Genomic DNA, 16,371 nt, shown 5'->3' on the forward strand with positions numbered 1-16,371 from the left:
TAGAAAATGATAGTAACCATCATTCTCATTGATGTGGTTTCAGTCATCTATCAATTATTCCTTATTACACAAAGAAAGGCACTACGTTGATCCACATCTAAATATTCATAAAATGATGAAGATGATTATGTGAAAGATGATTTTAGTAAGTAAAGATTACTTAACATTTCATTTTGGGGTTCAGTTTAGCAGGAAACACAGGTAAGTACTCAATACAGTGAGCTCAGTGTATTTAGGAAATGCCCATTATGTCTGGTAGGGGTTAACAGTTACATACTAAAATGGGTGACTGTCATTGTGCTTTTCTGGGCTGAGAACTCAGAGATGCTTCCTTAGTGGCATTTGGCTCAACTGTTTATCTCCTTTCGGTCAGAAATGGTAGTAGCTCAAACTGTTATAATGTGTCTATCTTTGTGAGTCAGGTCAATTTTATTAGCCTTACTTTTCAGATGGAGCAAATGCATCAGGAATAGGCTGAGCCGAATCTCATGGCATGTAGGGAATCGATGGCAAAAGCAAAAGTCAAATCAGATGTACCAATTTCTGATTTCCAGTTTTAGTCATCGTGTCCTTTTGCAAAGCTACAAACCTGATTTTACACAGGATTATTAGGAATTTCTTAGTAAAGGACATCTTTGTTTTCCATGGCACTTGTATTAGTAAGATAGAACAACTGGAATTATTATTAAGTGTTTTAGTACTTACCATACTTGTCCCTCTCAAGAATGAAATAAGGTTTCGGCTGATTGGTAATAAAATTAGCATGCAGTTAAAATTCAGGCACACTGCGGATGCTCGTGCCCAAGCCAGAGTTGACTGTGCAAATATAAAGACACAAGAAAGAGATGCAGTGAAGCCAAGGAAGCCAAGGAAGATAGACTGCATTTTGTTTTCTGAAATGGTAATGTGTAATCACTAACTCTACTTACACCCAGAATAACTCGTGTGTAAAGGAAAGACTTTTCCTCTTCATACCAGTAGAAGGTGTCGACAAACAGATATAAATTTACTCCCAGCCATGAGAGCTAGAGTAGAATGAAAAGAGAATCAATCAATTCTATCTTCAACTTTCTCTTCTATTCAAAATTAGGGATCTTCTTTTAAAGTGAAATGAAGAGCTTCTCAATAATAATCAGAATTACTCCATATGCTTATTTCTTATAGTTTTTACACAGTGATTACAATGGTAAGAAATTGTTGACTTTATAAAAAAGATTTTAAGTACATATGGGGTGCACTTTAAGAAATTTAATGAAAAGTACAAAACCTTCCTAGTCAACATTGCTATAATGTTTGTAAGTCAATGATGTCAAGAAGGAAGAGCTATTTAAAAACAACTCAGAAAGTACTTTAGAAATATGCCAATTTCAGAGTCTAATTCAAAGACTTCATTTGGTTTAGAGAAACGTTTCTACATTATGCAAAAACAAGCTAACTTGACTTCAAAAAATAATTGAGAGTGAACTCAATTGAGAAACAACTTTACAAGATTCTGTAAGGGTAAATTAAATATATCTACTGAATGTTTTCTAACAAGTTTTAATTGGAGTAATACTTCAAGCTCCTTAGCATTCCTATACAAGTTTTCTAAAACATCAAAGACTATTCAACATATATATATATATATTCAAATTTTAATAACAAAAATGATACTTACTACTAATAGAAAGGAGAGACTCTCATTCAAAATCCAGCACCCCATCATGACAGCTTTGCTCATTTGCTGTCATCAAATTATTTCTTTCATTCACCTGAGCCTGGATGTTGTATCCTTAGTAAGGGCTTCCCTGCTAAATTATTTTGTCTTTTTGTCTTAGGAAACATCTACTGGGAGCAGCTCTCGAGGAATTTCTAATTAAGGACTTCTTGCCAAAAGCACGTCACCAACCTGACATGCCTCATGACCTGGGTGAATACAAGTCTCTGTCTAATGATTCTCTTCTTCAAAGATTTCATAAAAAAAGAAAGCTCGTTTTATTAAATTATCCTCATGTACTTCATACCCCATTCATTTTCTACATGATTGCAGTCAAGATGATAATAAGTCTTTATGTAAATTTGAGAAATAATCTAACTGCTGAAGGTTGGGTACAGCAAAAACACTTTACTGGAGTTTTCTCTACTTTGTCTATTTTCCCCTCTTTAGTTCCTTTGCCCCCTCTTTTAAAAAAGCTCTTTATAGAAGATACAGAATGGCTAGTAAATAAATAGGAATGAAACAGTCTTTCAGAAGATGGTGAAGAGAAAAGGGAAGGATCTTTAAAACTATCACATGCTGGAGAACTCTCATAAATCTAAAAATGGGGCTACAAAGAATGAAGTAGACTATTTGTGGGGGATTGATGAAATAAATTTGTGTTTTTCCTAATCCCACTTGGTGCACCCATGAGGTAAATGAGAATATCACACACATGAGCTTATGTGAGGTGCTGCCCTTTGCCGAGAAGTCTTAGATTTACTAGTAAAAAGCTAGCAAATTGCTTGTCTTTAGAAAGAAATCATTTTAAAGGAATTTTCCCCTGTAGAAATATATAAAAGTACAGGTATTTTGGCAGCATTAACCTAAGGTTAGGGTGCAGTGAATGAGTTATGTTTTTAGTAGCTTCTTCAACAGTGAGCAATATGCAGATGTAATGTTTTCAAATTCATTTCTTTAAGCCAATAATCTTTCATGATGAAATGATTTGTTATTTCTGAAGTGTTTAGGATTTACATATATTAAAGGATTTATTCAGCTGGGTTATAAAAATTAATTCAGAGAGGAAACATCTAGAATTTTATACTATCCTGTCTATTTTAAATTCAATGAGTGTGAGGAAAATCTGGACTTTCTAGCCTTCTGTACTCTTCATCCAGTGTTACAAATGAGAGGCATGTATTGCTGAATAGTAATGTGTAGTCAGATTGTTTCTATTAATTACTTAGAATATTTCTAGTGCTACAGTAAAAAGAAAATGTAAAGATTTAGGCTTAAAATGCATCTTTGCCTGCTCCATTCTTATTTCTAACATGTGATGTATTTACTCCTCATTTTAAATATGAAAAGATACATTGTGTTGAAGTGTAGCTATTATTGATTTATAGCATATAAAAATGTTTCACCATTGTATTATCAAAGTATAACTTCAGCATTTTCCTACATGGATTTTATTTTTGTAGAACTTGCCATGATATTTAGTTTACTCAGATAGAAAAATACATGAACTTCAAATTATATTCAAATTAATTCAGAACTCAACACTTTTGTGCAACTTATGGACATATTGTTTCTTCTCAACTTTTTTACTCTGATGAAACCACTGCTTGGTTTACAAACAATATTGGAATAAGACTTCATAAGACTCAAGATATATCTTATGTCAAACACCCAAGTCCAACTCAGTTCAGCCTCTGGGTTCCTTTCCAGAAGTTTTTCATTTCGATAAATAAGACATTGTGGTAGCTCTCATTATTTTTCTTACCTGGTGGGTGTTTGGGGATGCTTGTAATTCCCCAGATGTCTGTCTTAGATTTTACTCCAATCATGGAATCTGTACAGATCACAATTTAAGTCAAGACTACTGGAATCATTTCCCAAGAGATGGGGCCAAGGAGATTGAATCTAAGGAGAGAGGAAATAGTATAAAATCTTCTTGAAATGATACACATGCTCAGAATTGAACCTGGTCTCACCTGATTGTTTTCACTGCTAGTCAGTAGTACTCATTTCATTTCTCAGAATTTTCTCAGGACAAAGTGAAATTTGCATTGCTAGTTTCCAAGACAGATGCAGTTTTTCTAACTACATGGATATACTCATTGGCTCTTCCAGCCCACCACAAAAGATGATGTGGGTTTTTTCCATTGTAAATATCACCAATAACAAACCTTCTCTAATGCAAAAAGGAGGAGCAAAACAGAACTAAAGCTTATGAAGGCAGGTGAATTGCTTGCATATACGAACACAAATTCCACAGTCTACACTACATTCCTGCACTGGATTTATTCTATTATATTTTTAGCTCTTTTTAGTTTTTTAGTTGAACAGTTAATCTAACCAAAAGACGCTTTGATCTTCAAGGCCAAGATCAATTGTCTGGTAACTTTTGCTTCTGCATCAAAGTTCCCTGTAGATACGGCAAAGTTCACAGAGTATAAAAATAGCATCACCGAATTGTCCTCTTCTGAGCATTAAACATGTTTTTGCTTTTTCCTAAAAGCATTTATAAATATCTAAGTATTAAAGTGAAAAGAGATGAAAAATAAAGAAAAATATACTAACACATATAATCTCAAATCCATATTTGGTTATATTAAGGGTCATTTGTTGTGATAATTATATACTTATATTAGATAAATCAAATGTTGGATAAATTCCATTTTTAAAGAAATAATAGAATAAGAGAAAAAAGTTAAGCAAGTTCATACATTAAAATTTATATAATTTTACAATAAAATCTAAGTGTATCAATTAACATTTTACCTTTTGCTGAATTAAGTATATTGTATTTTTATTTCAGGAAACATTGTGCTGTCTTAACATAATTTTTAAATGGCTTGCATCACAAACTTAGTTAACATTATCCAGTTCAATCTTCTTTTCCCACCTATAGCAAAATTCTTTCATCTACCTAACTTTCATAAATTCACATCAGAGTGCTACTGAGGCTCCCCTGTGCATTACACAATGCTATGCACAGTGGGTTTCAGTGGGTATTTGGAAGCTTATAATGTAATAGGGAGGTGGCAGGAACATGTGCAGCAATTACAGAACCATTTAAGGGTAAGTGCATCCTGGAGAGGTAGAGAGTGTACCCCTTGGGGCTGTGGAAGCACAAAGAGATCTAGGTGAGGGATTTACTCAAGGGAAAATTCTCTCCAGAGGTGAGTTAAGCTGGGTCTTGTAAAAAATTATAGTATTAAGAAGAGAAGGATGGAGCTAGAGGGTATTATGCTCAGTGAAATAAGCCAGGCGGAGAAAGACAAGTATCAAATGATTTCACTCATCTGTGGAATATAAGAACAAAGAAAAAAACTGAAGGAACAAAACAGCAGCAGACTCACAGAACCCAAGAATGGACTAACAGTTAACAAAAGGAAAGGGACTGGGGAGGTTGGGTGGGAAGGGAGGGAGAAGGGGAAAAGGGGGCATTACGATTAGAACACATAATGTATTGGGGGGCACAGGAAAGGCAGTATAGCACAGAGAAGACAAGTAGTGATTCTACAGCATCTTACTATGCTGATGGACAGTGACTTGTAATGGGGTATGTGTTGGGGACTTGATAATGGGGAGAGTCTAGTAACCATAATGTTACTTATGTAATTGTACATTAATGATACCAAAATAAAAAATAAGAAAAATTTAAAAAAAGGAAGAGAAGGAGGAAAATAAGTTTGAACTTCTGTGTCTGTCAAAATGTCATTTTAATAAGCTCTTAAAACATCAAATAGCAAACAAAAACACTCCTGCCTCCAATCCTCTTCCTGTGGTGCCCTCTGGGTCTATTCTGCTAAACCCAGAGCATTCTGCTTTGTTCTGCCTTCTTCCTTATGGCTCACAGATGTTTGCAATGCATTTCTTCTTTACATTTACCAAGTCATCTAAAGACCTTCTCAGAGTCATTTGGAGAAGCTACTTACAGGTCTCTGATGTTGCATCACTTGAGGGTCATTGTTCACATGGGAGCACAGTCATTATATAATCATTTCTTACCAAAGGGACATAGTTCAGTCTCCTGCTTTGCCCATTTATCTTTTTGACTTAGGAATCTGTTGAAAGCCAGAATTTGCATGCTTTTTGCATGTTTTATATTGTGTCTAGCATACACTGGAACTTAGCAAATGTTAGACAATGAACAAGCAACCCACATCCCGGTCTCTGCTTTTTAACACATATAACAATTGTGTACAAATCCCTGCATAGATACAGTTGCAGGATTTTTAAGACATCAGTGTTCTTCCTTAAAGCTTAAAAGTGAGAAGGAAGTTTTCCCCTCTAGGCAGTGAATCACTGAACTTCTGAGTTCAGGAAAATATAAAGTTTAAGAAGGCTAGTCTAGAAATCCCTTCTTTGCATATCCAAGCTGTTCATCTCTCAGAAGTCAAAGTGGATGCCAGAATTCCATAGATTTCATTTTTCAAGATGAACATTCATATTTGAACATATTTCAAGCCAGATGGTTTACAGTTCATGTATTTGTTGCCGTTTTCCTGCCACAACAACTAAATATTGAAGATACATATTTGTGATGAGGAGAGCACTTCCAAACCATCTTTTCCTGCTGCTCTTTCACGCTGCATGCTCACTAATCCCGCGTGTGCTGCACAGTGAAGGTTCTGAGAAATCAAAACAATGAATGGACTCCATTTGATTTAATAGACGGAGGGCTGAAACAGGCTTCCTATACATAAATGTGTCTTGCAACAGCTATGAATTTTCTGATAGCAAATAAGAAAGCAAATGAATATCTATTAAAATATTCTATTTTCATGATCCATTTAGACAAGCTGGAAAGTGTACTTTTAACCATTCTGGTACCTTGTACGTTAGTCTGCAAAACTGTGGGATGGTTTGATTAGAGTTCAGAAGAGAGAAGGAAGAGCAAACAAAGGTTTGGTTATTTTTAAAAATAAAGCCATCAGATATGAAAATACCAGCTGGAGGAAGCCTTGGACATTTGTGCTGAAGGATGCCAACATCCCTCAACAGGTTTGTTCAGTAATCTCTCTCTTCTAGGATGAAATAAGTTGTTGTTCATTTGTTATCCCATGTGAGATTTATTATTATGCTGCTCAACCATCAATAATTGCATTATCAGAACTTTGAAGATTGATTTTGTTGACAAAGAGCTATTAGGAAGCTGAACCAGAATTATGTAAAATTTAAAAAAAGAAAATAAAATAGAAGAAAGACTTGTAAGCACAGAAAAGAAGTATGTTTGCTTGGTACACTAGTAAGATTTCTCTAAATATTTAGTAGGCACTAAACAAAGAAACCGGCAAATGAGACAAACCTGTCTACAGTCATTACCACAGCCATTATTCAACAACACAGGACATGCACACACACAAAGGCTCAGTAATATTCTTTTAAAGATGGTTTGCAAGGCTTCATATTTGGAATAAAAATCATCTAGAATCATAATACTCAAGAACTTAGAGGAGAGGGATCTCCTTTAAAGGAATATTCTCATTTTACAAAGGAGGAAATAGAGACAAAAGGTGGGGTCTAGTGTAAAGTCCTATTGCTGGTTAGTGGAAAAATAGGTGAAAGGAAAGGAGCGACACATAGCAGCAATTCACCGGAGAGTTCTGCTTTATTAGGGAAAGGTGCTGGGTTATATAGGAAGGGGCATGAATTGATTGAGGTGTCACTTCTACGGGGCTGGTGGCTGTTGGCTAGGTGCTGGGATTGGGAGGGGGGCGAGAGGTGATTGGGCTTCAGGTGGCGCCGGCGGGAACTGAGGACCCCGAAGAGAAGCTGAAAGTTTGCCATCTTACTGGTGGGGACCCTTCAATAGGACTAGAACCCAGATATTCAAGTGCATGAGCAATTCCATTACATCACTCCCTTTGCCTCTGTTTTTGGTGTCTTTGCAGTCTACGATGGAAAAAGACGAAATAATTAGCAAAAAGCATTTCCTAAGAGCCCACTCCAGGAGCCTGGATCCTAGATGATAGGGCCTGGAAGTGCTAGTAGGGAAGGTGTAATCACTCTCCAGAAGCCTGGAGAATAGACATTTCCAGGGGTCCTTCCAGGTGTCAGGCACTTCATAAGTTGTGATATTTAATGTTCACAGACCTTTGAGGAAGCATGATAAGATCTGTTTTACAATGAGGAGATAGATGAAGAGGCAGATGTTGACCGACCATCCTAAGATATCCTGGTTAGTAAATATCTTCACAGACCTGCAAACTCCGTGTGCCTGACCCTCAATCCCGCAGTCTGTCTGTCTGACCATGTTGCTTTTAAGATCGATGCACAGATGCGTTTCCCAAACTACCAACGACAGCTTCCTCTGTCTGCATCGGTGCTTCTCTTTTGATTGGTGTCTAGAGCTGGAGGCATTTTATTATGGCCTGGCTGATTAAGTTGAACCAATAAAGAAAAGATGTATTCAGGATGACTGGAGCCATTGAGCTCTTTCTGCCACAAGTAAAGAGAGGATCAGTCATCTAGTGCTACTCTGTCCTACCTCACTGATGATGTAGCTCTTGAGAAAGTGTAGATTTTAGATTTTATGTCAAAGTTCAAAAGTTTATACTTAAACATCATTTTTTCCAGTGGGAAGGACCAGGAAGAAATGCCTTGTTACTGGTAGGTAATTTAAAAGTAAAAGTTTATATTTTCCATTGCTTTCTTTTTACCAATTCTTTTGGCCAAGAGGAGAATACAAAATAATTGCTTAGAATCCACCTTAGAATGCTTTTTAGGAGATGGAGCTTTAAAAAGAACAATGAACTCCCAAAAGTATGTTGAAAATCAGTAAAGTGGTCTATTGTTGATTTTAATGCCTGATTCTCGCCTGCCTCCCTCTCCACGTGACCTCAAGCCTCCCAGCCAAGTTAAATGTCATTTGGAGCTTCAGTACTGACTCCTGTAATAGTAATATGTAGAAATGCAACCTGTAAGTCTTCCGATTTTCCTTCCAGGAGGTGTTGTAGGTCAAGGTACAATACTGCCCCTAGGGGGCAGCGATCTGCTCGGCCTGGGGCACGAGGATGAGGGGTTCCCCAAAGTTTGTGCTATGGAAAGAACCTCAAACAATGAATTGGAATTCAACCAGGAAGAAAGAGATCTGAGAATTGTCCAGGCAGGGTGGGGCAGCAGGTGCAAAAACAGTCACAAAACCTCATGAATATGAGGGAACCACTGGCACGTGCACAGAAGTAAGGGCGAAAGCAAGTCTGGCAAGGGAGGAGGAGGCTGGAGAGGGGGCCGGAGCTGCTCACCGAGGGCCCTGAGCGCCCGAGGGCCGCGGTAACAAATCACCACAGACTTGGCAGCCTCAAGCAGCGGAATTTATTGTTTCATGATTCTGAATATCAGAAGTCCCAAATCAAGATGTCTGCAGAATTGGCTCCCTCTGGGCCTCTGAGGGAGAATCCTTTCCTCGCATCTTTTGTGGCTTCTGGTGTCTGAGCGTTCGCTTGGACCTTCCTTAGCTTGGGGTCACATGGTTCTGATCTCTGCCTCCATCTTCATGCGGTCTTCTCTCTCTCTCTCTCTCTCTCTCTCTCTCTCTCTCTCTCTCTCTCTCTCTCTCTCTCTCTCTCTCTCTCCCCTCTCTCTGTGTCTGTGTCTTCTCATCTGTTTCTCATAAGCACACTGGTCACTATATTTAAGGCCCATCCTAATGGTCTGAGATGGCCTCATCTTGAGAAACTTCCTTTATTATATCTGCAGAGACCCTCGTGCAAAGCAAGGGCACATTCTGACATTCCCATGGAACATGTATTTTGGGAGCTACAATTCAACCCACTACAGCCTTGGAGGGAAATAAGGTTCGGATCTGAGCCCGCCTGCAGGGTTCCCGGACCCAGACTCCAGGGAGGCAATGCCAGTGAGTCCGGGGCTGAGGTGCCTGCTGTCCAGAAGGAATGTGGGACAACATTATCATATCTTTTTAACTTTGGGAGAAAAGCTATAGATTTCTAGAATCTTATATGAGGTCTCCTTAATTTAAAATTTGGAAACAAACTTAAATTAAAATAAAAAAGAAAACTTACATCACAGTATGAGCCCAGGAAACACAGTGGCTGGAAATGGCTCATGGGCTCTTAGTTTAGAGTTACCATGGGAGGGGCTGAAAAGCCACGTGATAGCGTGAAGCAGGTGTGCAGGCCCCAGATGGCTGTATCAGAAGATGACCCTGGTGTCCGGATGGAAGACATACTGGAGGGAGTGAGCCTGGGAGCCAAATCATGTGATTTCAAAATCGGCCAAGTTTGAAAAATTATTGTCTCCAACATTCCCTATGATCAAAGCAACCACAATTATAATATTATATTAAGCAGGATAAAAAATAGTATTATAATGCCTAACCTTTCTGAACTGTGATTAGTCATCTACGTATCCAAATTTACTTGAAACATTTACATAGTTAATTAAGATTTATTTAAAAGTATTCCATTTGTGAAACTTTGCTCTTCTTAGCCTACAAATCAAATTGCCAAGGGATAAATTTAATTTTCAGATATCATCTTAAAATTGTATTAAGGTATGTTTAAGATGCAGAATAATGTGCTGAAAACATGATTCTCTCTCTTTTAAGAAATTAAACTTTTAAGAAGAGATGGGGGGCTAAGTTTGAGGAAACTAATAATGTAAATACAAACAGACTTGAGGAGCTGTGAAGTCTCTTTCAGAACAACTGACTCAGTAATGATCAGAAAGGGTAGTGTCCCTAAAAAGTGCTTGATGCGCACCCAGAGTAAGAGCTTTCAGCCTTGTAGGATCCATTAGGCTTTCTTTAGTGTGTTTGCACATCTGTGAAAGTCACATGATCAAGAATGCAATAAAGCATCCCCACTTAGTCAGTGAAAGCTTACATATCATGTTCAAGGTCAAAATAGTGTAAGAAAACGTCTGCAAACCTTTTGAAACAAGTACCAGAAATTAAGCTGGCATGGCAGGTATATTTGCATGAACTCAAATGTGCAGGTGAAAAATTCAGTCCATTATTCAGATGTTTACTAATATCAAAATGCCTGGATGAAGAAAGCTTCCAATTTTCACCTGGATTTTCTGGACAGTGTGAGTTTAATTTCTGAGACTTCTCATAGAGGCTGTGGCTTTCTTGGATGTGAGGGCTCTACTGCACCTATGAGACTCAACTACTGCTACTAGTATTTAAAATGCATAGACAAGCCAGCTAAATTACTTTTAAACATTAAGAAATGCATAACCAAGTTTATGACAAAAACAGAAAACTCCAGGTAGCCAAATGATGAGGGTCAGAAAAGCAGTGGTGGGTGGGGGATGCCAGGGTGGAAACTCACCTTTGGGCTTTCAGGTTAGAGAAGATGCCTCAGGCATACCCGAGGGCTGGTACCAGGCACCCTGCCCATAGGAAGAAGCTGTGCAATCACTACCCTAATTGTCAATAGGAACTGAAAAATCTTTGCTTGTAATCCTGGAAAACAAGAGTCCCTGCCTTATGTGGTAAGAAACAGAACTGCCTTTGGAGTTAGAACCTTAAGGTACTGAGAGGTGATGAAACATGGAACCACAGGCAAATGTAAAAGTGGTCCATAACCAGTGAGCCTTCTAGGGTCTTGGAAGAGGCATTGGAAAATATCCCATGGCAGGTAAGACTCAACTATTGGATTTTTCTTAAGATGAGAGAAGATCTTACATATAGAAATTTAAATGCATACAAGCTCAGTACAAAGCAAGACAGTCCACAGATGATACATTGGACAATTACCATCTAAATTATTAGGATTAAAATAGCAATAACTACACAGAGAGGAATGATTCCAAGTTATTTTTCAAAAAATGGACTACATTTTGAGGTATATACTGTAAGGACAAAAAGACCTAAAATATACTTTTAGTGGTCATATTATTCTATTCTGAGACTTGTGTGTACTGAATGAAAAACAAAATCAATTTTTATATTAGTGTCATTGAGAACAGAAGTTTCCATGTAGGAGAGAATGATACAGATGTGAGGACAATGAGGCTAAGTAGAAACTCTGCAATTATGAATTTGAACTAGAAACATCAACATAGCCATGATACCTATTTATCTAAAATACTATGTTCTTATTATGTTAATTTAAAATGCGTAGGGAAGAGAAAAAAACAATCCACTCAAATGGCAATGGACAATGAGCATCTCTTGGCTCATGTTGTGGCTCTGAAACACCATTTACCAGCAAAAGAAACCGCAAGTCCATGAGAAGTGCTGAGTTCAGGTCTGCAGCAGGAAATTTATGACAGCCTGGGGTATCTTGTCAGCTGGAAAGCAGGGAATACTCCCAGGACAGGTCAGGAAGGCTTCAGAGCCAAATTGAGAATATTTCTGCTGTCAGAAATGGGGCGATTTGAGGGCCAGTAAAGATAACAACACATGAGGTATGTTTAACTGCATGAGTTTCACAAATCCTATCATTAAGTTTTTGGGATTTGAGGAACAGATTTAAAAATTAAAATGGAAGGATAAAAATCCCAAAATAACTAAGATAATCTGAAGAACAAAATTAAACAAAATGAATAGATATAAAGGACAAGTATTCTATCATGTTCCATGATAATATACAGCTTAATTTAAGCAAAGATCAAATATAGAACAATATAAAATGATGTGATTTTGGCCTAAGAACAAATTACTAAGTGGCACAGAATATAATGTCTAGAAGCAGATTCACCTCATGTATGTTATATGAGCAGTGCCATTGCAACTCAGTGGGTAGAAGACTGTTTAATACATGATGAGATAAATGACTTTCAATACAGGAGAAATATACTTCTCATATCACAGATGAATTCTGTGTGGATTAAATGCTAGATGTTGAAAAACAAAAATTTCAAATGATTAAAAGATAATACAGTAGATATATTTATCATCTGGGAATAGAAAAGGATGTCTTAAGTAAAATACAACTCTAAAACAGAAGATTATAAATTTGACCACATCGAAATTAAAATTCTAATTATACAATAACAGACAAGACATGTAGTTAAGGCAATGTGAAAACAAGAAAATAGAAAAACATATTTAACATATGTAACCGATAAGAATTAGTATCTAAGTGAGATATAAGGAAATTCTAGAAATCCATAAGAAAGAGACAGAGAACTCTCTCAAAAACTAGGCAACTGAAACTGGACAGCAGTGAGAATGGTATTGACCAATACACATAGGAAAAGGAAATTTAACTTTATTAATAATCAGAGGAATACAAACAGAAGAAACAAAGTACCTGTTCTTACTCATTTGACTGGCAAAAATGAAAATTCCATACTATTCTCTATTGAGTTGGCAAGGATAAGGGAGAAGGAACTTTCCCAGCCTGTGGGAGGAAGCGTTAATTGTTGAACCACTTTGGAAAAACATTTAGTAAGTCCTATGTAACTGTCTTGAATATTTGTACCCCCTACCACCTAGCAACTCTCCCAGACACCTGCCTTAAAGGAACCTTCAGGAGATTACTACCAGAAGTTCACTGCAGCTTTAAAAAACAGTAATAAATTTTAAATCATCTTGTGCCCACAAACAGAGAAGAATGTACAAAAGGCATTTGATTCCGAGCTATGTTTGCAATTATAATTCTGAGTATTACCTTTATGATACTTAGTTTCAGCTCTTGATTTGGTGTGAAAACCTATGTGGCTTCCCTTCCCTTAGTGATTTGCTACCATTGGATTTCTATATGTGCTTACGGATCCTTAAATTGGAAAAAAAATTTTGATCAGTTAAAAAATAACAAATCCTTGGTTTGGGAGGATAGCCCTAAATAGTAACCCAAGGCTCTAGAGAAAGAACAAATGTATGGGGTGGATGGAGCAGGATGGGACTGCAGGTGTATGTGGAACAGAGGTGACTGGGAGCTCTGGGTGCTTTGGGTCTTTGGGGTGGGCTGCGAACTGACTTGAAATTCAGAGGCAGGATCTTTTCAGTACTAAGTTCTAGGTCAAGTGTTTTATTTTGTCTGAAATAAAAGAATGATTGGGTAACTATTTCATAAAAAGCTATCTCCATGAAAAACATTTTTCATTTTTGAAATCATATACAGCCTATTAAATACAGTCCTGTTGTTGACTTTGGGGCACAAATGCTATGAGACTATTTTCTCCTTTTATGATTACATGTTAATTAAATATTCTGATTACATTACATAGTGATTACATATTCCCTCACTTCAGTCTTTCCAAAGCCGGCATTTTAGACGATCTTGAAGTAGTCTTTCATAAATTATCACTTAATAAAAGAAAAGAAGCGTAGCCAATTATAATTAAGTGTTCCAGAGCTAACAGGTTTTTTTTTTTTCCTTTCAAAAATAAGTTCTGGGAAATTTGTGCAGCCTTGTATTCTGAGAGGCTAAAAAACCATATAGCAACTGAAAAACAACGTTGTTAAATAAATGAGGTGCAAAATTTGATTTACCTTAATATTGTTACAGTCTGGTGGGGAAACTCCACAATATTCTTCATCCTGTCACTTACAAATTAAAAAAGTATCCATTGTTTATTTAAATCCTGTTATGCTGTGGCTGTCAGTACAAATGCAGATCCTGTGATTGATCTGAGCTCTTCCATGTTAAGGAACATGTGAATATTGTATTCATGCACACACATGCCAACATATTTATGTCTACTCCTTGAGGACAGGCATGATTTGTGTGTGTGTGTGCAATGAAATGAATTTTAGTTACAATGAGTTACAATCTAGGCAGCTGGTGATATTCTGTGGCTCACCTGTCTTGAATAATTTACAAACTTTGACTTACATGCAAATTTAGGACTCCTTATCCTGCAGGTAATTTAGGAAAAAATGTTAAACTTTTGGTAATTGCTCTACTAAATCATTATTTAGGTTTATGCCATGATATCTGTTCATGTTTGGGTCACTTGGGAAGGTAGAATAGAAATACCATTCAGGTTCGGGGTTGGTGTAAGCAATATTAATGATCTGTCTAGTGGTTTATCTGGATCGTGCTGAATCTACTGACTAAATTTCTGCAGTATATCATGAGCTAAGTAAATGACGTAAATATGTAAAGATAACGTTGACAATTGACAGCATGGTACTCCTGAATACCTAGTGGAACCTATAATACAGTTTGTTTTGTGTTGTTAGTCTGACCTTTTCACTTAGGGCTTTTTTTCTTTTGCCCATGTTGCCATGAGAATTAATTATTTGGTTATTCTGTATTGCCAAACACACTGCTTTTGTAGCGTGATTGATGATTTGAATGTGGGAGGCAGCAGGGTGAGGCACATAGCTTGGGTCCCTGTGAATCCTGTTCTGCTCCTACCAGCTAGCTAACCTTGGCTAAAGTACTACCCTTTCCAGGCCTCAGTTTCCACAGCCATTATGATACTTTGATACTTTCTTATAAGGTGATTGTAAAGATACAGTAAGATGGTAACATATATTGGACACGGTGCAGCATAAATGCACAAAACATGATAGTTATTACAAAAAGCCCCTATCATGCAACGAGAATCTACAAGTTTCTTGCAAGAGATAGTCAGGAGGCCTGTGCTTGGTTTCTTCCCTGTAGCCTGTGATAACGGACTTTAAACCTGGCTGCAAATTCAAATCACTTTTGAAGCTTTAAAATGATATAGATTCAGATCTATTTCAAAATCAGCTGGATACGAATTTTGGCATTTGGCCAGGGGGTCTCTATTTCTTAACGTGTCTTGAAGTGATTCTAATAAGCAGCCAGGCTTGAAAACTACTGGCAAATGAAATCTTGCCATTCGAGAGAATCCAGCCCTTGGCTGCTTGGAGATACAAGGTTGGAGTGGAGGCTCATTTCACCAAAAGGCACTAAAACTACAGCCTATAATCCTGCTTTCATTTTCTCACTTTCTGCCATTCTCTTTTCAAGCTGCTGAAATTAGGTTTCCACCCTTTCATGGCACACGTGACCAATGGCTCTCTGCCTGCAGGATCTGTTTACCCACGTGGTTAGCCACCCCCACCTCCTTTGCTTCCTCTTTCCTTGACTCTAAGGGCAGCATGTATGGTTCCCATTCTATTTCTCCCAATTGTTCCTTTTCAGTTTCCTTCATGGATCCTTCTTCCTTTGTCCATCTCTTAACTGTGGTGGTCTCAAACATAAAAGCTTCTTGATCCTTTTCTTCTCACACTTCATGTTCTCCAACAGCATTCTCAGGCAGGCCCATGGTTTCACTCTACTGATGATGAACCCAAATCTCTATTTCTAGACCAGAACTTCAACTTGAGCTTTAGACTTTGAATTTCCGAGTGTATTGTTGTGATTGCACATCTAGAATGGTTCCTGCCAAGTAGGAGGGGCTTACTTACTTTTAAAAGTAAATCAATCTACCAATGAATGAATGGCCTACAACGCTAATACCAGACTAAGCAATTTGGATTTCATGCTGGACTCAAGGAGAAATCACTGGACAATTTTAAAGCAACAGACTGAAATGATCAAAAGTGCATTTTTGGAAATATTAACTCCAGCCAAAGTTTAGGATACAGATAATAGAGGAGACACCATAAAAAGATGAGAAAAGAATATGGCAAAGCTATTATTTATTGATTTTCTACTGTTTACCAGGTAAATAGTACTGAGCTATGTACTTTGCACATATTATCTTATTTAATGAAAACACTTGCCTAAGAGACAGGTTTTATTATTCTGTTCACTTCTCTTGTTAGGAAAACTGAGTACTGGAGAGAG

The 16,371-nt window shown here is 37.3% G+C and overlaps 1 protein-coding gene across 1 annotated transcript in view; it reads right to left on the reverse strand.

Annotated features, from left to right (window-relative positions):
• Positions 1 to 1,705, reverse strand: part of NOX3 (NADPH oxidase 3) — a 53,134-nt gene extending 51,429 nt beyond the window's left edge. Inside the window, exons 1-3 of the mRNA XM_017658516.3 lie at positions 1,658 to 1,705; positions 930 to 1,025; positions 706 to 816 (exon numbers count right to left, since the gene is read on the reverse strand). Of these exons, the coding sequence (XP_017514005.3) occupies positions 706 to 816; positions 930 to 1,025; positions 1,658 to 1,705 (255 nt within the window). The remainder of the gene's footprint in view (positions 1 to 705; positions 817 to 929; positions 1,026 to 1,657) is intronic.
• Between the last annotated feature and the right edge of the window lie 14,666 nt (positions 1,706 to 16,371).

This window comes from Manis javanica, chromosome 13, assembly GCF_040802235.1.
Source record: "Manis javanica isolate MJ-LG chromosome 13, MJ_LKY, whole genome shotgun sequence".
In the NCBI taxonomy this organism is placed as follows: domain Eukaryota; kingdom Metazoa; phylum Chordata; class Mammalia; order Pholidota; family Manidae; genus Manis; species Manis javanica.